General features: G+C 34.8%; 1 protein-coding gene across 2 annotated transcripts in view; it reads left to right on the top strand.

Annotated features, from left to right (window-relative positions):
• Positions 1-23,940, top strand: part of PIGK (phosphatidylinositol glycan anchor biosynthesis class K) — a 183,863-nt gene that overhangs the window by 120,206 nt on the left and 39,717 nt on the right. For both annotated transcript variants that reach the window (XM_009211223.4, XM_003892091.5), the window contains exon 9: positions 4,039-4,211. In XM_009211223.4, coding sequence (XP_009209487.1) covers positions 4,039-4,211 — 173 coding nt within the window. The remainder of the gene's footprint in view (positions 1-4,038; positions 4,212-23,940) is intronic.

Genomic DNA, 23,940 nt, shown 5'->3' with positions numbered 1-23,940 from the left:
GGCAAAATGCTACCAGTCTCTTTGCTAAAGCATAGCAAGAATCACCTTTGCTCCAATTCCCAGTAGTTCCTCATCTCCATCTGAGACCACCTCAGCCTGGGCTTTTTGGTTAAAACCATTCAACAAGTCTCTTAAGAAGCTCCAAACTTTTTCACATCTTCCTGTTTTCTTCTGAGCCCTCCATACTGTTCCAACATCTGCCTGTTACCCAGTACCAAAGTTGCTTCCACATTTTCAGGTATCTTCATAGCAGTAACCCACTCTGCTGGTACCAATTTACTGTATTTGTCCATTTTCATACTGCTATGAAGAAATACCTGAGACTGGGTAATTATTATAAAAAAAAAAAGAGAGAGAGATTTAGGCTGGGTTCAGTGGCTCACGCCTATAATCCCAGCACTTTGGGAGGCCGAGGTGGGTGGATTACTTGAGGTCAGGAGTTCAAGACCAGCCTGGCCAACATGGTGAAAGCCTGTCTCTACTAAAAATACAAAAATTAGCTGGGCATAGTGGCACATGCCTGTAATCCCAGCTGCTCAGGAGACTGAGGCAGAAGCATCACTTCAACCTGGGAGGCAGAGGTTGCAGTGAGCTGAAATTGCGCCACTGCATTCCAGCTTGGGTGACAGAGTGAGACTCTGTCTCAATATGAACAAACAAAACAACAACAACAAAAAAAGAGGTTTAATGGACTTATAGTTCCACATGCCTGGGCAGGCTTCACAATCCTTGTGGAAGGCAAAAGAGGTGTAAGGGCATGTCTTACATGGTGGCAGACAAGAGAGCTTGTGCAGGGGAACTGTCCATTATAAAACCATCAGATCTCATGAGACTTACTCAGTCACGAGAACAGCATGGGAAAGATTTGTCCCCATGATTCAGTTGCCTCCCACCAAGTCCATCCCATAACATGTAGGAATTATGGGAGCTGCAATTCAAGATGAGATTTGGGTGGGGACACAGCCAAACCATATCAACTACTTTCTAACTTCATTTTGAAGATTATGTATTTTGATGCTTATTAAATATTGATATGAATTTGAATATTAAAACGTGATAATGCTACTTTAACTGTAAAAAAATTACAGTCACTTAAGTTCCAATTCAATTTAAAAGTTTGTTCTCATTTTTGGATTGTACATTGTATATTTTGTGTAAGGCATGACATGCTGTCTCAAAAGTTTATATGTACCTTGCACATTGAATATCTAATGATTGTTTAAAAAATACTTCTGTTGATTATGCAGGAAAGATTAAGGAAACTAATTTTTTTATTGCTCGTAATTGCTATTTAGTTTTTAATAAACATTCCTCACTAATATCTCATCTTACCCTACCACCTTTATTTTGAAAATTTGATGATGACTATTGTAATCTTATTCAATAAGAATGATTCATTTTCTGGCAGTTTACTAGGGCAGTGACTTAACCTATCTCTAGCTCAACTGTGTAATAATACCTATTTTCTATTAGAGTATATGTATATAGTAATGTTTGTTGAGTATCAGTTGTATTCACAGTACCATGTTAGTTGCTTTAGCAGTAGCAAAATTTGAAGACCTGGTGTTAGCCCCTTTAAAATTTATAGTGTCATTGGTAACAGTTGAAGAACACATTTATAAAGTATTACTTGTTATGTGAAATGTCTGGATCCTCCAGGTAATTTTTTTTCCTTTGTGAACATACAAGTCTTGCCATGTACCTTTATTATACTTTTAGTATTGCACTGTAATTGTTTATATTTGTGATGTTTCCTCAAGGCTTTGAGCTTCTTGAATAATGAGGTGTAAGGACCATATTATATTCATCTTACACTCCACAGAACTTAATTACAGTACCTGGTTTATTTGTAGATGCTCATTTGAATATCTACTAAATGAATGAAAGGACATGACAACAATGCACATTTGTATGGTTCCTTTAAATATTGTGAGATTAGTAATAACTTTTTCTTGGAAAAGGTAAGTATAGGTTTGAAGGAAGGGAAGTATAGCCTACTCTAGGGAAATAAAATACCCGCAGACACGAGGAAGTTGGAATAATAGATGATCCTTGTCTTTGATAATGGCTTGAAGGAAGTATGGTTTGAAGGAAGAAAAGTATAGCGTACTCTAAGGAAATAGAATATGTGCAGATACACAGAAGTTGGAATAATAGATGATTCTTACCTTTGATAATGGCCTGGCTAGAGTGTGGACATTCTGTAATTGAAGAAGATTATTGAAAATTAAACTGAGTAATATGAGATCTGTGGGTCATTGTGTTACTTGAGCTAAGGAAATCAGATTGATGTGATAAAAATTCTTAAAGAAAGAAGTGACTTCATAATAAGGGGAAGTATGTTTATTTTGGCAGCAAAGAATAAGATAATATTATTCAGTGTTTCCCTGCCCATTTGACTATACTCTTAAATGTTTTCTTTTGCTGGTACCTAAGAAAGCCCATCAAGTTGCTCATACAGGAATACCCAAGAGATCTTCAGAATTCTTGGGACTTCAGTTTTATCTCTGCTTATTTTATCTGTCATTTTTTTCCTCCAGTCTTCTATCTGTTATTCCTGTTTGGCATTTTACTTTTTTTTCCTTTTTAATTTGTATCCTGAGTTCTTCTTTGTGTTTCCTTGTACTGCTTTCCTGAATAGGGACGACAAGGATTGCTGGCAGTGTGGTATTAGGTAAATTATTTAATCTCTTTGAGCCTTAGTTTGAAGTGGAGATATAATTTTTGTATACCTCAGAGTTATTGGTAGGCTTAAATGAGAATATCTGCAAACTGCTTAGCACAGTGCTTGGGACACTGTGTTTTATAAATTGTAGCTGCTTTACCCTTCTCTACCTTGCTGCCTTTATATTGGTGATTGCCAGTGCAGACAGTCTTATCTTCACAGGTGGATAGGTGCTGTGTGCCTGGACCTTTCCTGTCAGGCCTATAATATTTTTCTTCATATATCTTGTGTTTCAGCCAAACTAAATCATTTGCTTTGCACATCTCTGCAACTGCTCTTTTATTAGGAATGCTCTTATTTCCCACCAGCAAGTCCTCGTTTTCCTTCAAAAAAAAAAAAAAAAAAAAAAGACTTGAATTTCACTGTCTGTTTTTTTCCCATCCTCAAACTGTAAGAAGTTTATCCTTTTCTGAAGTGAGACTTTCCATTTTTTTCTACCTTGTTATGTTTATTCATCTCTAATTAGTCTGAAATCCTTGAGGACAGGATCATGTCTTAGCAATCTTCATATCCTCTGTGGAAAGTAAGTCTGAATTCTATGTAATACACATTTTTTATGCTTTGCTGAGTGAATGAATATATGTCTGTCCTTGGTAATTCACTGACATGGAGTATCAGTGATAAAATTAACAGAAAAATTACTGTGATGTCTGTTTTGCAGTGAAGTTGTGGTTTTTCAGACTGAGCACTGGAGTATTTGTGGAGGTGGCTTGGGCTTATTTTCATAGATAAACTAAGAAAGTGCTTTGATATATAAAATGCTACATAGGAGTACAATGGAGAGCAAGAGGTTATGCAGTAGAGAGGCTGTGCTTCAGTTTTCTGAAATCCAGAGCAACTCCACTTAAATGTTTTTTACATATTGGGCCTCCATGTACTACTTTATTTGAATTTAAAGTTTGAATCAAAGGGCATGATTACAAAACGTTTGAAAACCACTCCAGTAGAGCATCCCACTGTGACGGATACAGACAAAGAAAAAGAGCAATTCTGTTTTCATCATGTTGAGTGTGAGATCTTAGAGTTAAGGGTTCACAATACACTTTGAAGCATATAATTCAAGAAAGTGAGTATGCCTTTTCCCACAGTGGCCAGCTACTTTTTTATTACTGTCCTAATGTCTGCATAGTTTTCTTAAAATTCCAAGCATTATGATAGGAATGAAACTTTAATCTTTAAGCTCTTTGGAATGCATAGCTTCTTTAGGTTGGGAGAGTTTTAAAAATACACTATAGTTTAGTGTATTATGTCATTGGATTTAATAAACATTGTATATGTGTGATGCATGAATTTATTATTATATATTTTTTCAGTTTCAGGTGTGTCCCAAAAGTCTGTGTGTGTCTACTCCCGGACATCGCACTGATCTTTTTCAGAGGGATCCTAAAAATGTACTGATAACTGATTTCTTTGGAAGTGTACGGAAAGTGGAAATTACAACAGAGACTATTAATTTGCAACAGGGTTCGGAAATCATGGAAAGCAGGTATTCATTAATCTTAAACCATTATTTGAATAGAAGACTAGTCTCACAATTTTTCCTTTTTTTTGAAACGTTGTATTAAGAGGCAAAAGTTGGTGTTTGTAAGTAAAATTACATATTTATGCTCACCCAGTCTTCACTTTATGTAGGCTGTATGCTTTTCAGATTTATAGGCAAAAACTGTCAATATTAGTGGAAACTAAGATCATCATTAGGATTATGTTGGAACTCCAAAATACAATCTTGCTAGTAGTTCAATTTGAGACTTGCCACAAAGGCCTAAAACTTTTCCCATAACTGGCTATCTGAGAGCCATAATTTTCTGTTAGGCCTCCTGGTAACATTAGGGAAAGGAATGAGAAGTGTAAACCAGTTACTGCCTTGGGGAGTGAATTGTATGTGAGTGAGTACGGACATTTGTAAGAGAGAGGAAGTTGGGAGACATTGGTTCACTTTGGGTATGTGAATTTTAGAAATACTTATAATTTGTTTTATTTTCTCTTTAATCATTTTTAAAGGTAAAATACTTTATTAGAAATAAATAATGAGTCAGCCAATAGCTAGTTTCTTGAAATATATAATGGCATATGTTGTTAACCATGAAACTTTGTTATTTGTGATTATCTGTTGCTATCTATTAGAAAGTCACACTACAGGGAACTTTTTGGATTGAAAAAGGGCAATATATACAATTATAACAATTTTGAAAATTTTGAAGATTTGTAATTGAGCTTATGAATGTTGTAGGAATAAATTCAAACACTGGCACAAGATGCTTTTCTTTGATCCTAGTTACAATAGTTTCTTTTTTATTGATATATATTTGTACATATTTTGGGGGTACATGTGATATTTTGATACATGTGTACAGTGTTTAATGATTAAATCAGGGTAACTGGGATATCCATCACCTCAGACATTTGTCTTTTCTTTGTGTTGGGTACATTAGTATTTTTTTCTAGATATTTTGAAATATGCGATAAATAGTTAACAATAATTTCCCTACTATACTATCAAATACTGTAACTTGTATCTTCTATCTAACTGTATTTTTATGCTCCTTAACCACCTTCTCTTCATTCTCCTCCCAAACACTTTCCCTACCCAGCCTCTGGTCTACCCTCTACCTCCTTGACATCCACTCGTTTTGCTCCCACATGTGAATGAGAATATGTGATGTTTGTCTTTCTGTGCCTGGCATATTTCACTTAACAATAACTTTCAGCTCCATCCATGTTGTTACAAATAACAAGATTTCACTCTTTTTTATAGCTGAATAACATTTTATTGTGTTATTTTATACATTTTCCTTTTCCATTCATCTGTTGATGGACACATCTTGATTCCATATCTTGACTATTGTGAATACTGCTGCAATAGACATGGGAGTGCAGATAACTCTTCAGTATACTGATCCTTTCTTCTGAATATGTAGCTAGATGTGGGATTGCTGGATCATACGGTAGTTTTATTTTTAATTTTTTGAGCAACCTCTACTGTTTTCTATAATGACTGTACTATTTTGCATTCCCACCAACAGTGTATGAGTGTTCCCTTTCTCCACATCCTTGCCAGCATTTGTTATTTTTTGGTCTTGTTTATAAGCTAAGTGAGGTGAGATGATATCTCGTAGTTTTGATTTGCATTTCTTTGATGATTAGTGATTTTGAGCATTTTTTCATATACCTGTTGTCTTCTTTTGTGAAATGTCTATTCAGATCGTTTGCCAATTTTATAATTAGATGATTATTATTATTTTTGGCTATTGAGTTGCTTCAAATTCCTTATATATTCTGGTTATTAATTGCTTGTCAGATGAATTGCAAATATTTTCTCTCATTCTGTACGTTGTCTCTTCGCTTTGAAGATTGTTTCCTTTGCTATGCAGAAGCTTTTTAGCATGATGTAATTTCATTTATCTATTTTTGCTTTTGTTGCCTATGACTTTTGAGGTTTTACCTAAAAAATTTCTGCCCAGAATAATGTCCTGGAATGTTTCCCCAGTGTTTCCTTTTAGTAGTTTCACAGTTTCAGGTCTTAGATTTAAGTCTTTAATCCATTTTGATTTGATTTTGGGATATGGTGAAAGATGGGTATCTAGTTTCATTCTTCTTCCCAGCACGATTATTAAAGAGTGTCCTTTCCCAGTGTATATTCTTGGCACCTTTGTTGGAAATGAGTTGGCTGTAAGTGCTTGGTTTATTTCTGAGTTTTCTATTTGTCCCATTGGTCTGTGTGTCTGTTTTTAATCCCTGTACCTTGCTGTTTTGATTACTGTAGCTATGTAGTATAATTTGAAATCAAATAGTGTGATGCTTCCAGCTTTGTTCTTCTTGCTCAGGGTTGCTTTTGCTATTCTGGGTCTCTTGTGGTTCCATAGAAATTTTAGGGTTGATTTTTCTATTTATATGAAAAGTGCCATTGGAATTTTGATAGAGATTGCATATGTATAGATCAACAAATATACTTCTTTGGGTAGTATGGCCATTTTAACAACGTTATTTTATACAGTCCATGAGCATGGGATGTCTTTCCATTTTTTGTGTCTTCTTCAATTTATTTCATCAGCTTTGTGTAGTTTTTCCTGTAGAGATGTTTCACTTTGGTAAAATTTATTCCTAGATTATTTTTTTCTTTGGTAGGTATTGTAAGTGAGATTGCTTTCTTGATGGCTTTTTCAGATTGATAACTGTTGGATAAAAATGTGACTGATTTCTGTATGTTGGTTTTATGTCCTGAAACTTTACTGAATTTGTTTATCAGTTCTAAGAATTTTTTGGTGGACTCTTTAGGTTTTTTAAAGTGTAAGATCATGTTGTCTACACACAAAGATAATTTGACTTCTTCCTTTCCAATTTGGACACCCTTCATTTCTCTCTCTTGCCTAATTGCTCTGGCTCGGACTTCCAGTACTATGTTGGATAGAAGTGATGAGAGTGCACATTCTTACCTTGTTCTAGATCTTAGTGGAAAGTCTTTCAGTTGTTCCCCATTAAGTATGATATTAGCTGTGGGTTTGTTATGTATGGCCTTTATTATGTTGATGTATGTTCCTTCTAATCCAGTTTGTTGAGAGTTTTTATCATGAAGGGATGCTGAATTTTGTTGAATGCTTTTTCAGCATCTATTGAAATTATCATATGGATTTTGTCCTTGATTCTGTTGATCATGTATCTTGTTTATTGATTTGCATGTATTGAACCCTTATTGCATATCTGGGATGAATCCCACTTGATCATGATGGAATGGTCTTTTTTTTTTAATGTGCTGTGGAATTCAGTTTGCTAGTATTTTGTGGAGGATTTCTGCATTTATGTTCATCAGAGATACTGGCCTTTAGATTTTTTATGTGTGTGTGTTGTGTTCTTGTCTGGTTTTGTTATCAGGGTAATGCTAGCCTCATAGATGAGTTTGGAAGTATTCCCTCCTTCAATTTTTTGAAATAGTTTGAGTAGACTTGGTATTAGTTCTTTAAATGTTTGGCAGAATTCAGTAGTAAATCCATCAGGTCCTGAGCTTTTCTTTGATGGGAGATTCTTTACTACTGCTTTGATCTTGTTACTCATTATTGGTCTGATTAGATTTTCTATTTCTTTCTGGTTCAATGATGGTAGGTTGTATGTGTCCAGGATTTCATATGTTTCTTCTAGATTTTCCAATTTTTTTGTCATGTGCTTGTTCACAATATTGTCAAATGAGCTTTTGTATTTCTGTGGTATCAGTTGAAATGTTTTCTTTTTTATCTCTGATTTTATTTATTTGGGCTCTTAATCTTTTTTCTTAGTCTAACTGCTGGTTTGTCAATTTTATCTTTTCAAAAAACCAACAGTTTGTGTTGTTGATCTTTTATATATTTTTTAGTCTCAATTTCTTTTTCTTTCTTTTCTTTTCTCTTTTCTTTTCTTTTTTTTTTTTTTTTTTTTTTTTTTTGAGATTGGATCTTGCTCTGTTGCTTAGCCTAGTCTGGAACTCCTGGGCTCAAGCGATCATTTTGCCTCAGTCTCCCACATAACTGGGACTGAAGACATGCACCACCACACCAGGCTAATTTGTTTTTATTTTTTGTAGAGATGGGGGTCTCCGTATGTTGCCTAGGCTGGTCTCGAACTCCTGGGCTCAAACGATCCTCCCACCTTGGCCTCCCAAAGTGCTGGGGTTACAAGTGTAAGCCACTGCACCCAGTCTGATCCTTATTTCTTTCTTCTACTAATTTTGGATTTGTTTTGCTCTTGATTTTTGAGTTCTTTAAGTTGCATAGTTAGGTTGTTTATTTGAAATCTTTCTCTCTTCTGTAGGCGTTTATTACTATAAACTTTCCTTTTAATACTACTTTTGCTGTATCCCATATTCTGATATGTGTTTGTATTTTCATTTGTTTCCAGAAATTTTTAAAGTTTCTTCTTAATTTCTCCATTGACCCATTTGTTATTCAGGAGAATGTTATTTCCATGTATTTGTATACTTTTCCAAAGGTCCTCTTGTTACTGACTTTTAGGTTTTTTTTTATAGTCAGAAAAAGATACTTGAAATTATTTCAGCTTTTTTGAATTTGTTGAGACTTGTTTTGTGACCTAACATATGGTCTATCCAGGATAATGTTTTATGTGCTGATGAGGAAAATGTATAATATGCAGCAGTTGACTGAAATGTTCTGTAAATGTCTATTAGGTCCATTTGGTTTAGAGTATAGACTCCAATACCTCTTTGTAGATTTTCTGCTTGGATGATCTGTCTGTTGTTGAAAGTGGGGTGTTGAAGTGCTATACTGTTATTGTATTACAGTTTGCCTCTTCCTTTAGATCTAATCATATTTGCTTTATATTTGGGTAATACTGCAGTGGGTATATACATATTTACTATTACTATGTTCTCTTGCTAAATTGACTCCTTTGTCATTATATGATAACCTTCTTTGTTTCTTTTTATGGTTTTTGACTTAAAGTCTGTTTTATCTGATATAAGCATTGCTACTCATGCTCGTTTTTGGTTTTCATTTACATAAATATCTTTTTCCATTTGTTCATTTTTTTGTCTGTATCTGTATAGGCAAAGTGAGTTTCTTATAGGCAATATATAGGTGGGTCTTTGTTTTTTAATCCAGTTAGTCATGTCTTTTAATTATGATGTCTTTTAATAAAATTTAGTCAATTTGTATTCGATATTATTATTGATAGGTAAGGGCTTACTGTAGCCATTTTGTTATTTGTTTTCTAGTTATTTTATAACTCCTCTCTTCCTTTTTTTCCATTTGCCTTTGTGGTTAAATGATTTTCCCTGATAGTATGTTTTAATTCATTGCTTTTTGCTTTTAGTGTGTCTATTATAGGTTTTTGCTTTGTGGTTACCATTAGGTTCATTAAAAATCCTGTAGTTCTAATAAGTTATTTAAAACTGATATGGCCAGGCGTGGTGGCACATGCCTGTAATCCCAGCACTTTGGGAGGCCAAGGTGGGCGGATCACTAGGTCAGGAGATCAAGACCATTATGGCCAACATGGTAAAACCCGTCCTTACTAAAAATACAAAAAACTAGCCGGGCATGGCAGTGCGCCCCTGGAGTCCCAGCTACTCAAGAGGGTGAGGCAGGATAATTGCTTGAACCCAGGAGGCAGGGGCTGCAGTAAGCCAAGATCGTGCCACTGCACTCCAGCCTGGCGACAGAGTGAGACTCCACCTCAAAAAAAATAACCAAAAAACCAAAAACTGATACTAACATGACTTCAATCACCAAAAAAGAGATAAGGAACAAACAAACTGAAACCTGTAGATATTAACTCCCTTTCCCCCCACATTTTGAATTTTTCATGTCACAATGTGCATTTTTTTATACTGCCTATCTTGACAAATTGTTTTGTTATATGTTCTGGAAGAATGGAATTTTGGCTCTTAAATTATTTGTATGTATTAGCTCAGTAGCAAAAATTGTCATTGCTGAAGATTGTTGTTTTTAATCAAGGAGAAAATTACTTTAAATATCACAGCCAGATACTAAGCACTGTGGAATTAGAGCACCCTCTAGTGTTTATAAACAAATTTTATTTACAATGTTGCTATTTACCAGATGGCTTCATAATTACTGGTGTACTTTATTCAGTTAATTTATGAGAATCAGGCTCCCAGTGGTTCAGGAATTTTTACATAGATGCTACAGATATTATCTCATTGTATGTAGGTGCTATTTGCATACAAATATGAATGGCAATCCGAAGTTTATTTAGAGTTAAGTATATAATGAGAGATCAGATATCATAAAAAACTGTTTTATTAAGGAAATTATAGTCTGGAGTATAGATGTATTTTTAAAAATCTTAGGTTAAATTATCAATACATGTTATTAAAATTGACAATTAGAGCTGGGCGCGGTGGCTCACACCTGTAATCCCAGCACTGTGGGAGGCCGAGACGGGCGAATCACGAGGTCAGGAGATCGAGACCATCCTGGCTAACACGGTGAAACCCCGTCTCTACTAAAAATACAAAAAATTAGCAGGGCGTGGTGGCGGGCACCTGTAGTCCTAGCTACTCGGGAGGCTGAGGCAGGAGAATGGCGTGAACCCGGAAGGCAGAGCTTGCAGTGAGCCGAGATCATGCCACTGCACTCCAGCCTGGGCGACAGAGTGAAACTCCGTCTCAAAAATAAATAAATAAATAAAATAAAATAAAATAAAATTGACAATCAGAAATACTTTCTACACATATTAGGGAAACAATGGAGTCTGTTGGTTCAGTTATTCATATTTTATATTTTGCATAGTACACTAGACTAAAATCAGATATGATGGAGAACTTTAGTACATAAAACTGATTGGGAGTACCTATATGCAATAAGAATTGTTTTCATATGTCTTCTGAAACTTAGACATGTTAAGATAAAGTTATATAGTAACAACACCTTGTTTCTGCCTATGTCTTACTAATTGTGTTGTAATTTATTTGCAAGAGCAGATGAGGTAAAATAAGGACTGATTGTAATAAGCTTTGCTTAGGTAACTTGATTTGAAACAGCTTCATCGTAGTATACATAGGCTGACTTTGGATAATTATGCAGACAGATAAACGGTCTTCCTATTCAAAGAGTTGGGTTTTTTAGAATCTGGTGGTAATTCTGTGTTAGCAAACCTTTTACTCAGGTTACCAGTTTTGTATCTTTTCTGTATTAGGAAGATATCCTCCAGGTTGTGACTGTAAAAATATTGCACATTTTAGTGTTACCAAATTTGTAAAAGTCTTAATTCTATAGAATTACCTAAGGAAAAACAGAACCTAGGACATTATGAACTCTAAACACTCACCTTTTATCTTAATGGGTTAGAAGAAACTTAGTTAGTCTGAATTTTTCTCCCCTCCCCTCCCCTTCCCTTCCCTCCCTTCCCCTCCTGATATGGTTTGGTTCTGTGTCCCCACCCAAATCTCGAATTTTACTTCCATAATTCCCATGTGTTGTGGGAGGGACCCGGTGGGAGATAATTGAATCATGAGGGTGGTTTCCCCCATACTGTTCCCATGGTAGTGAATAAGTCTCACGAGATCTGATGGTTTTATAAGGGGCCTCTGCTTTCACTCCCCTCTCATTCTGTCTTACTGCCACCATGTAAGAAGCACCTTTTGCCTTCTGCCATGATTGTGAGGCCTCCCCAGCTATGTGGAACTGTGAGTCCATTAAACCTATTTTTCTTCCCAGTCTCGAGTATGTCTTTATTTGCAGTGTGAAAACAGACTAATACACCTCCCCTCCCTTCCTCCCTGTCTTTCCCTTCTTTCCCTCACCTTCTCTCACAGGATCTTTCTCTCTTGCCTATGCAGAGTCATAGCTCACTGTACCCTTGAACTTTCAGGCTTAGGTGATCATCCTACCTCAGTCTCACAAGTAGCTGGGACTACAAGCTCATGCTGCCATGCCTGGCTAATATTTCTTTTCCTTTTTTTTTTTTTTTTTTAAAGACAGAGTCTTGCTGTGTCGCCCAGGCTGGAGTGCAGTGGCACAATCTTGGCTCACTGCAACCTCTGCCTCCCGGGTTCTAGCAATTCTCCTGCCTTAGCTTCCTGAGTAGCTGGGACTACAGGTGCATGCTACCATGCCTGGCTAATTTTTTGTATTTTAGTAGAGTCGCGGTTTCACCTTGTTGCCCAGACTGGCCTCAAACTCCTGAGCTCAGGCAATCCACCTGCCTCTACCTCCCAAAGTGCTGGGATTACAGGTGTGAGCCACCTCGCCAGGCCTCTTTTACATTTTTTTTGTAGAGACAGGGTCTTGCTTTGTTACCCAGGCTGATCTAAAACTCCTGGCCTCAGGCAGTCCTCCTGCTTGGGTCTCCCAAAGCACTGGAATTACAGGCATGAGCTATGGTGCCAAGCCTCATTTTCTTAGTGATGTCTTTTGAAGGGTAGAAATTTTAATGTTGGTGAAATTCACTTATTTTTTCTTTATGCTTAGTACCTATTATGCAAGTAGTCTTTGCTTAACCAGGGTCATTAGGATTTTCTTGTTTTCTTCTAGAAGTTTTATAGTTTTAGCTTTTATGTGTAGGTCTGTGATCCACTTTGAATTAATTTTTGAGTATTGTGTGAGGTAGGGGTTAAGGTTCAGGTTTTTTCCATATGGACTTCCAAATATTCCAGTAACATTTGTTGAAAAAATTGCAGATGGTCCCCAACTTACTTACAATGGTTTGACTTATCATTTTTTACTTCATAATGGATTTATCATGGTATTAAATTCATTTTCAATTTACAGTATTTTTTATTTACAATGAGTTTATTGGGACATAACTCCTGCATAAGTTGAGCAGCATCTGTATTTATTCCTCATTGAATTGTGTTGATCCCTTTGTCAAAAAATCATGTTTTGGGGGTCTACTTCTGGACTTTATTTTGTTGCATTGAAATATTTCTATCTTTATACCAGTATTACATTCTTGATGATTGTAGTTTTATAGAAACTCCTGAAATTATGTAAGTCCTCCAGATTTATTTTTTCATTTTCAAGGTTGTTTTCAGTGTTCTAGGTTCTTTGCATTTTCATATAAGTTTATGAATCAGCTTGTAGGTTTCTTAAAGTAAAAAAATAAAAAGAATAAAAGCCTACTGGGATTTTGATTGGGATTGAATTAACTTTATATTGGGCTGTATCACAGCTTAACAATATTGAGTCCCCACCACCCATGAGCATATCTCTACAGTTATTTAGATCTCATGTGATTTCTCCATATTGTTTTATTGTAGATATTTCCTACACATTTTATTAAATTTATTCCTAAATATTTTGTATGTTATTTTAAAAAAATTACATTTGTTTGTTGCTCAAATGCAGAAATATTACAGTTGATTTTCTATTGACTGTTTTTCTGAGATCTTATTGATTTGGGGTCAACCCAATTCTAATCAAAACCCCAGCAGACTTTTTATTTTTTTATTTTTCTGTAGAGATTGACAAGCTGATTCCAAAATTTATATGGAAATGTAAAGGACCTACTATAGTATATATTATATTATTGAACATATGGATTCTAGTCTATTTATAATATTTACTAGGAAATTAAATCAAAAGTTAAATTTCCATATTCAATAGTAACATCTCTTTGAGATTCGAGTAAAATTGATTGTGAAGAATATGAAACTGTGATCACATGATTTGCTTAAAATTTCTCATAGTAAATTGTTACGATTATAAAACTTTATGAACCAAAAATTCACCAAAATGGCTCAAGTAACAGTTGGCAGGATTTCTCCCTTTCTACGTTACTATATTTTTCAAAGTGAGTAATTTGCTCATCAGTATAATTCCGCATTATCTTAGCATTTTATTTTGTCATTTATTTTATATTGTTATTTACAGCTGTTTGTCACTTCAGTTATTCAAAAGCTCATTAAAATGAAATTTCAGAAATTAGATGTGATTCGTTTGATTTATAAAGGGACCAAAACATAATTAAATTACTCATTTTGTCATTTTGCATACATATGAAGTTCTCATTGTTATAGTTTCAAAATAGATTGGTCATATCATGGGTAGTTTTTTGTTTTTGTTTTTTAGCAGTTTATTTCACTGTCCTATCTGTAATTAACAAAAACATCAATTGAGTTGCTTTATGACTTTTAACAAATCAGTATATATAAATAGTATAGCACAACATAGTACTGTATCCCTTTGTGTTAATACAACATCTCTAAATATAAATTGGCAAATATGTTTACTAGGAGTAGTAGTTTCCAACTAATGTTTATTAATATTTTTAAGTATGTCAAAGCAAAGTTAATTTTAATTTAAACACTAAATGCATGATAGCACCTAAAATTTTTAATTGTCTAAAATCTACAAATCGTATGATGTTTATAAAACAATTAGAGGCAAATCCATTTGGATTTTTAGAGGATAAAGTTCTGTATTGTATAGAAAAATAAATTATGTGACCTTTAAGGTTTCTTTTAGTTCTTTGATTTATGTCTTTTTGATTTATGTGACTCTTCCGATCTTTGCACTAATTGTAATATTATTGTTCCACTCCATAAATTAAATCTTACCATGCTAAATGAGTTAACAGACTTACTTATTGTCTGCTATCTGACATTATAGGGGATATTACAATATAATAATAAAAGCAAAGTCATTGGAATCAATAAGCTCCTAAATTCAGATCCTCTGCCATTTATTAGCCGTACAACCTTGGGCAAACTATAGGACCTCTTCTGTTCTCAGTTTCTGCATCTGTAAAATGAGAATAATAACTCTACCTCATATAGTTAATAAAGTAATTTTTATTTTGCTTAGAAAGCACTTAATTCTATGCCTCAAATATAGTGAAGCACTAAGTGTTAAGTATTATTGAGAGCACTTACCTCACACACTGATAAAAATTAATGATTGCTAGAATTCTATTTAAACTGCATTTTAGCCATTTAGCTGATTATCAATTCTGGTTTCAGTGATATAAACTAGTTATTTCATATTTGGAGGATTCTCATTTATAGAAATACTATACAGAATTGGGAAATTGTGTTGTACCAGAAGATGGCAGTAGTATCATGTATTTGTACATAGGGAACTGTCTTAATTTTTTTAAATGCTGGAGATCAAGGTAGCTTGTGCCTTCAAATAAATTATGATAGTTATTTCTTCAGGCAACTGGTAGAGAAAAATAATTTTGATATTGAATTGTCAGTTTGTAAAGGATGGTAAAAATTTCTCTCTATATGTAAGTTGTTTTGCTTTTAAAAAACCTAACAATATGGAATTTTATCTATGAAATAGGTAAATCTATCAGATACTTATGACATATTTTTAGATATTAATTTCCATGTTATTAAATACTTGACCAAGAAATTGAAGGGTCAAAAAGAGTTAAGGGGTGTTTGTGTGTGAGGATTATTTATTACTAATTAGTAATAAGGCAATCTTTATTTCTAGCTTATCATTGGGGAAAGTGGATTCCATTTTAAAAACTGATTTATATAATAACACTTTAGGAATGTAGCTGTTAGGTAAAACAAGAGGGAAAAGACATTTACATTAATATATAAATCTGTAATCCCATTTCAGAAATGTCAATTTTTATTGAAATAATGGTGTGCCTTGCTACCTGGGTTTCAAATATTCTACAAGTGAAGTATGGCCAAATTGCCCCCTCCTAGTGCTAGAAGAAACTTTTAAGGCAGCATGATCTAGTAGAAAGAGCATGGAGCTGAATGCACTTGCATTCAAATTTTGCTTTTTCTGGGTACCAGATATGGTTTGAACTCTGTGTCCCCACTCAAATCTCATTTGGAATTGTAATCCCCATGTGTTGAGAGAAGGAGGGAGGTGATTGGGCCATGGGTGTGATTTCCCCCATGCTATTCTTGTGATAGTGAGTGGGTTCTTATAAGATCTGATGGTTTTATAAGTGTCTGGCCTTTCCTCTGCTTGCACTTCTCTCTCCTGCCACCATATGAAGAAGGTCCTAGCTTCCCCTTTGCCTTCTGCCATAATCGTAAGTTTCCTAAGGCCTCCCCAGCCATGTGGAAGTGTGAGTCAATTAAAACTCTTTTCTTTATAAATTACCCAGCTTGGGTATTTCTTTACAGCAGTGTGAAAATGGACTAATACAATACCTTAATCTCTCTAAGACTCAGATACTTTATCTGTCATAGGGTGATCTACTCTCTACCTTATGAGTTATTTTGAAGATTGAGGGTAGTGTATATAAAATGAACATACTTTGTCAATGCCTTTTTAAAAGTGTGCCATCTAAAACTCATCACAGTCATATTGATGTCTTCCTCCAGTGCAAGAGATACAATGAGCAATACAATACCATCTTTATTTGGTGTATTATAGTTCTGTTTCTATAGCTTGATTTGTGCTTTTATCAGCCATGCCATCTATACCCCATTCTGACAGGAATTATTATTAGCCTGGCTTTCCCATACTTACCTGGGTAGCTGACTTAAAAAAACAAAACAGAAAACTGAATTTCAGGATTTATGCTTATTTCTTTATGTTTTTATCTTACTAGTGTTAATTCAGTATTATAGCCTATTAGTCTTTTTTAATACTCATTCTGACATTGCAATATTAGTGTTGAACTATTTATGGGTTTTATTGTGGGGGAAAAATGGACCTGGTAAATGATACGGACCTCAGGTCTTTGCTCATGATATCCTTTATGTTGGATACCATTTTGGGGCACAGCTGTTAACTTTATTAGAAAACTGATTTCTCAGGGCTTAATCGAAAAATCAAAATTTCATGATAAAAATTTTTTGAATAATGCCAAAGTGGACCTAAAAAGTCAAAGTAAGGTTATTTATGTGAGTTTTTATTAAATTGATATAGTAAATATTGTTTAAAGCATGTTTTTCTACAGATGTTATAGATAAATTACTATCAAGTAATTGAACATTTTCATTTTGAAATTATTTTTCTCAAAAAATAAAGGAAAATCAGGGGACTTACCAACATTGACAAGCTGTATTATGCTCCATCTTTCTCTGCTTTAAATGCATTCATTATATACATAGTTCTTGTTATACTCAGAGATATTCCAGACTTGTTGCTTTCTTTAATTTGATGAAATTGTGACTTATTATTCTGAAAGTACTTTCACTAAGGGAAGCGTGCAGCTTATATTGTATGGAATGCCTTTTTCAGTTCCTTCATTTTAACTTCAATATTAAAAGCCATTCTCTGTTCCTTATCTGATGGCATCAGCTTCTAATGTTAATATATTCTAGTATGATTTCCCAAGAAGTAAAGAGCAGACAAAATAATGAAATACAAGAGTTCTTAGGATATGATCTCAAAATACCTGACTATGCTGGCTGAGAATTATATTGTACTACACTGCAGGTAGTAATGGACTTTGTTTGGCCTGAACTATATTGCCAGCCAGAGATTCAGAGATACTTGGTAAGCAGTTTAAACTGGGTTTTATTAAAATTCATATATCTAATTTTTATAATGTTTATTTATTTATATCAAAGATATGTATATTTAGAGCATGTACATTGAGAGATGGAGCAAGAAAATAGTGTTTTATATTTCTTTTAGGTGATTTTAAGATTGCATGTTTTATAGCAATCTTTGGTACTTTTCCTTTAAGGTACTGAAACAGGTGATAATGAACTATATGGTGCGACATAAAGTTGTAACTACTGTAATTGCTGTGCATAAGCAAGATATTTAAAACATATCTAACTTACGCTTTAAAAAAAAGTGATGTTCACAATAGTTTCTCTTTTGCATGTAAAAATACTGTGATATGTATATTCTAAATCATAGAATATGATTAAAATATATCTTGTATGGTTTTAGTGTCAAATATAGGTTTTTTGTTTGTTTGTTTTTTGTTTTTTTGTTGTTTCTTTGAAAATTAGATATAGTAAAACCTTGAATATCCAAAAATTAGGTAACTTCTGGTAATAAAAGAATACATGATGTTCCCATGAGTTAACACTGACTCTGAAAAAACCCACTTTTACCTTAGGTATTGTATTAGGTCGTTCTTGCACTGCTATAAAGAAATACCTGAGACTGGGTAATTGGCTTATTGTTCTACAGTCTGTACAGGAAGCATAGGGGTATCTGCTTTTGGGGAGGCATCAGGAAGCTTCCAATTATGGTAGAAGGCAAATGGGGAACAGGCACATCATATGGTGAGAACAGGAGCGAGGACAGGAGCAAGTTTAAGTGAGCAGGGGCAGGGGGGTTGGAGGAGACTGAGAGTTAAGAGAGATAGAGGGAGGAAGGAAGGGGAGGGTTTGGGAGAGAGTGCAAGAGAGAAAGCGAGAGAGTGAGTGTGAGCACACACTAGGGGAGGTGCCACACACTTTGAAATGACCAGATCTTGCGAGAACTCACTCACTGTGGTGAAGACAGCACCACGCCATGAGGCATCTGCCCCCATGACCCAAACACCTTCCATCAGGCCCTACCTCCAGCATTGGGGATTACAGCTCAACCTGATATTTGAGCAAGGATAAATTTGTAAACTATATCAGATATAAAAATACAGCTTGACTTCCGTAGCCTTGGCATTCACAGTTTCACATTTCATTTGAAGGAAACATTTCTCAATAAAAGAACACCCTGTAATATTAGAATGAGATACAACATTTCACTTTCTCAGAACAAGAAATTAATGTAAATGAGTTTAGAGAGATGATTTGAAGTTAATAATAAAGAATAATCAATTGAATTCACTTTTGTAATGTTGCTGACTGGATTTTTCTGAAAATTCTGTTACAAAATACCTAGATGCTCTATAAATTATATTTTTTAAAATATCTTTTTAAATACTTAGCTGAGCTGCCAAGAAAGTAAGTGTGTAGAGACAAACAACATTTGATGAATAGTATTGCTGGCTTCTTCCAGATTGAAGCAGAGCTGGTGGCACCTCCTCATTCAGTGGTAAGGACTACATGGGTTCCACTTCCTACAGTGTTTTTAGATAGTAACAGCTGGTATTCTAAACATGCAGCTTCCCTGAACAGTTGGCAGCAAGCTCAGACTCTGTCTCCTTTTGCAAGGACGGTATAGATTTACTTTAAAAAGAGGGAGTATCAATGGGAGTTCTTTCTTGCTTTAGGGCTCTCATGTGATTTAGGGTTGTAATTTCCTTCTTGGTCCAACCCATGTGTTTCCAGCTGCACCTTCATCTAAAGACGCCTTTACAGGGGACCGTGTGCCTTATTCTGTTGGCCTTTTTATCTAGGAGCAGAAAGTATTTGCAGGAGCCTATTGCTGAACAGTGGCTTGCAACAGACGAAGGTCCACTTTGCTCAACAGTAGGGAAATCTCTTGGGAAAACACACATAGACACTAAAACCCAAGTGCTGAATGAATGTGGAAGGCAGGACTGCCTAAGTGGTGTGTACTAATATAGAAACCTAGAGTTTTGATTAGAATAGCTTTGTGTGATGGTTAGGACAAAACACTGTGGATCCATTTGTTGACAGTTGAGCTTAAGACCTCTGCATAAAACCGTTAACTTCTCATTACCCTCAGAGAGTGAGCTGGAATAAAATCTAACAGCCTGAGAGGAAGAAAATGAGGACATTTCTCTTGCCTTGGCTAGAGATGTGGGGGTAAAAGAGGTTTACCTGGGAATATGTAATCAGTCGTACTCTAACGTGATTTAACATGGTTAACCTTCTTGGTCCAAGAAATTTAAAGTGGAGCAATTCAGTTGAAGTGATACCAGATTGATAGCAACCCAAAGCAAGAGAAGCAAACTCAAATTCGATTTGGGAATCATTCTCAATTGAGGTTCCTCAGGATCCTCACAGATTAAGGTGTTCATGTACTTAAATGGCAGACAATTTGAGAAAGCAAACTAATCCCATAAGAGTATTAGTTTTCTATTGCTATATAAGATGCTACCACAAACTCAGCAGTGCAAGACAACACCCATGTATTATCTCACAGTATCTGTAGGCTGCAAGTGTGGGTACAGGTTAGCTGGGTCCTTTGCCTGAAGTCTCACAGGCTGAAAAAGACCACCTGATACCATGGTCTCATCTTAGGCTTGGCGTCCTCTTCCAAGCTCACTCATTGTTGACAAAATTCAGTTCCTTGCATGTGCAGGGCTGAAATCCTAATTTTCTTATGAGTATTAACCAAACAGTATCTGTAGCTCCTATAAGTTGTCTTAGGTCCTTGCCTCATGGCCCCTCCAAAGGCAGTTCACAGTATGGCCGTTTGTGTCTTCAAAGCCTGCAGTAGTCTCTCCTATTTTGAATCTGTCTAACTTTAGGAAGGGCATGGTCTCTTTTAATGGTTTGCCTGGTTAGGTCAAGCCCACTCAGGACAGACTCCTTCTGATTAACTAAATGTGAACTGATTTCAGACCTTAATTATATTTGCAAAATTCCCTCACTTTTGTCATATAACATAACCTTATCATAGGAGTGAAGTTTATCATATTCATAGTCCTGCTTGTGCTCCAGGAAATTGGACAATACAGGGCATATGAGCACCAAGGGATCAGAATCTTGAGGGTCATCTTAGAATTTTGCTTAACACAATACAGAATAATCAGGAGAATTAGACCTGCAAGAACATTAGATATATGAATTATCAATTACAAAATACAAAATAACCATTTAAATTATTTTTTTTAAATAAAAGAGGTTGGGCGTGGTGGCTCACTCCTGTAATCCCAGTGCTTTGGGAGGCCGAGGTGGACAAATCACTTCAGGTCAGTAGTTCCCAACCAGCCTGGCCAACATGGTGAAACCCCGTCTCTACCAAAAATACAAAAAGTAGCCGGGTGTGGTGGTGTGCGCCTGTAATCCCAGCTACTCGGGAGGCTGAGGCAGGAGGATTACTGGAATCCAGGAGGCAGAGGTGGCAGTGAGCCAAGATTGTGCCATTGCACTCCAGCCTGGGTGACAAGAGTGAGACTCCGTCTCAAAAAAAATAAAATAAAATACAAATAAAAAGGAAAATAAAAATAAAAGAAGGAAATGAAGGATTACACAAGGGTTACAACATGATAAAGAATGATGAGGCATATTTGAAAAAGGCCAGATAGACTTTCCTGTTTGTAAACCACAGTTATTCAAATTAAAAATGTAGTAAACAGATTAAATAGTAGACATATTATTGAGGTATTGACACATCAAAAATCATTCCAAAACTTAATGTCTTTAAATAACAACCACATATTTAGCTTTTGATTCTGAGGGTTGACAATTTAGGATGGGCTCAACCTGCATGGTTCTTCTAGTTTATATTGTGCTTTCTCAGAATTTGTCATCTTTGGGTTGAGTGAGTGACTTCTAATTTTTGGCTATACTGTCTCACATATCTGGGGCTTTTGATGTTGATTCAGCTCCCATGTGGTCCTCTATCCTCCAGGAGGTTATCCATGGGTCCCAAAAGTGTGCAAGACCTTTTGTGGCCAAGATTTTAAACTGGAGCCCTGTTATTCTTGCTGCATCCTATTGTGCAGAAGGAATCACAAATCCAAGTAAAATTCAAGGGCTGGTAAAACAGACTATATCTTTTCTTGGAAGGAGCTACAAAGTCGTATCTCAAAAAGGTATGAATAGATACAGGAAGGAGTAAAAGATTTTAATGATTTTTGTAAGATAACTCATACTTGAAAGGAGAAATAGTAAAATAAGAGATCTAAAGAAATAACTCAGTATGAAATATAGACAGAGATGAAAAGTGTTAAGACAGGCTATGAGACATGAAGATAATATTGGAAACTGTTGGCTATGTCTAATTAGTTCCAGGGAGAAGAAAATACAGAATGAGCAAAAGGCAGTATAAGAGATAATGGCTTATACTTTTGCATTTTGAAGGTAGTTCAACAAATCCAAAGAACAATACACAGAGTTCATACTTTATGTGAACATTTTAGAATCCCCTAAGTACGTAAGAGATTTAAAAATCAATCAAAGAGAAAAATGGTATCTACAATGGGTAACAACTAAGTTGACAGCAAACATCTTAATAGCAACAGCGGAAACCAAAAGATACTAGAGAGTAAGACCAATAAACTACTGAGAGAAAATTACTGTTGGCTTAGAATTTAAGCTAGCTTAACTACCATTAAAGACTGAACGAAAAATAAGGACATTTTCAAACATGCAAAAGCTGAGAGTATTTGACATCAATACACCTTAATACCTAAAGGGATGCGCTCTTTGAAAAAGGAAAATGAAACAGAAGAGAGGTCTGAGTGTAAATAGGAATGCTGTAATAAATTGGTGAAGTGTGAGTAAATATAAGCAAAAACTGAATATATTGTATAATTATGATGATAATGACAATGATAATAATTATTTGGGGGAGTAAGATAAACCAAAGTATTAATGTATTTAATAACAACATTATGTAGGAGAAGAGGAAGTGATTGGTTGAAGTATTCTGGAGTTTCAGATTTTTTTTTTCCTTTGGGAGAAAGGTTTAATTTTTGGGAAAAGGGTTGTAAATTTTAATAGCTTTAGACAGTGAGGAAAGTAGGCAGTTTACAAATTTAGAGTGACTAATAAATGAATAGAAATAGAGGAGATAAGATCAGAAACGTTGCAGGAGAAAAAAATGAAATTAAAAAATCAATGAGAAGGCAGTAAAGGAGTGAAGAGAAATAGTGATAATTTTTTAATCACAATAAATTTAAGTAAGTGAATAGTAATAGTTTATAACAGAATACTGTATTAGGATAAAAAGAGGCATAACTACAGACAGAAAATATAATGATATTAAATAGTTGAAACTGAAAGGATTACTAGGCAACAGCTCACCAAAAGAAAGCTTAAATACTTATAGTGTGTAATATATACATAGTAAATATACATATATGTGTCTGCACATAGTACATAGAGTATACAGCATATAACATTATTAATCATAAGCAAGGTAACTAAGTAAAAGTTTATCTCATCAGGAAGAGAAAAGCATGTTAAACTCTTAATTACTTAGTAATATAACCACAAAATGTTTAAAGCAAAAATTTACATATTTAAAAAACAGGTTGATAAGTTTATCATTGTAATGGAATATTTTAGTATTACAGTACCAAAACCAATAAAAGATCCATCCAAAAGTTTTAAAATTGAAAATGTAAGCAACATAATCAATAAACTTGAGCCAAGAAATTGAACACTTAGGGAATAAATATTCTCTTTAAGACCAACTGTAACATTTACAAATGTTAACCAATACTAGGCCAAAAGAGTAAGTCTTAATAACGTAAAGTGTTGGAATCTTAAGGAGCATTTTTTTTTTGATCACAGTGTAATAGTTACAATCAGTAGTAAAAAAGAATTGTTTAAAACATGTATGTTTGGGAATTTAAAAACACTCTTTGAATAATTCTTAGAATAATATTTAAAAACCTATGAAAATTTAAAAAAATACTTGGTACTAAGTGATAATGAAAATATCAAAAGTAGTAGTGTACAATTTCTCCTTCTGAATAGGATGAAATACTTTGCAGTAGGCTTATGGACTCACCAAGAACAATTAGGAAAGACAGATTAAATTGCATTTTTAAAAATATCAGTTGCAGAAGCAATGAGGACTGAGAATCTAAAAATCCAGATTTGGGGAAAATTCTCAGAGATGAGCTGAGAATCTGTAGCCAATTTTTCTCTGTGATCATTTGCCAATTCTGGGAGTAGACCAAAGGTTGAGAATCTGGGCTTGGCAGTGGGCCACTGCTAGAGTATAGAGAAATTTCACCAGCAACATTTTTGGTGACTGTGTTAGGCTAGAGTGACAAAATTGTCATTCACTCAAAAA

The sequence above is a fragment of the Papio anubis genome, chromosome 1 (assembly GCF_008728515.1).
Source record: "Papio anubis isolate 15944 chromosome 1, Panubis1.0, whole genome shotgun sequence".
NCBI lineage: Eukaryota > Metazoa > Chordata > Mammalia > Primates > Cercopithecidae > Papio > Papio anubis.
Note: the sequence above shows the minus strand (reverse complement) of the source record. Positions and strands in the feature narration are given on the sequence as shown.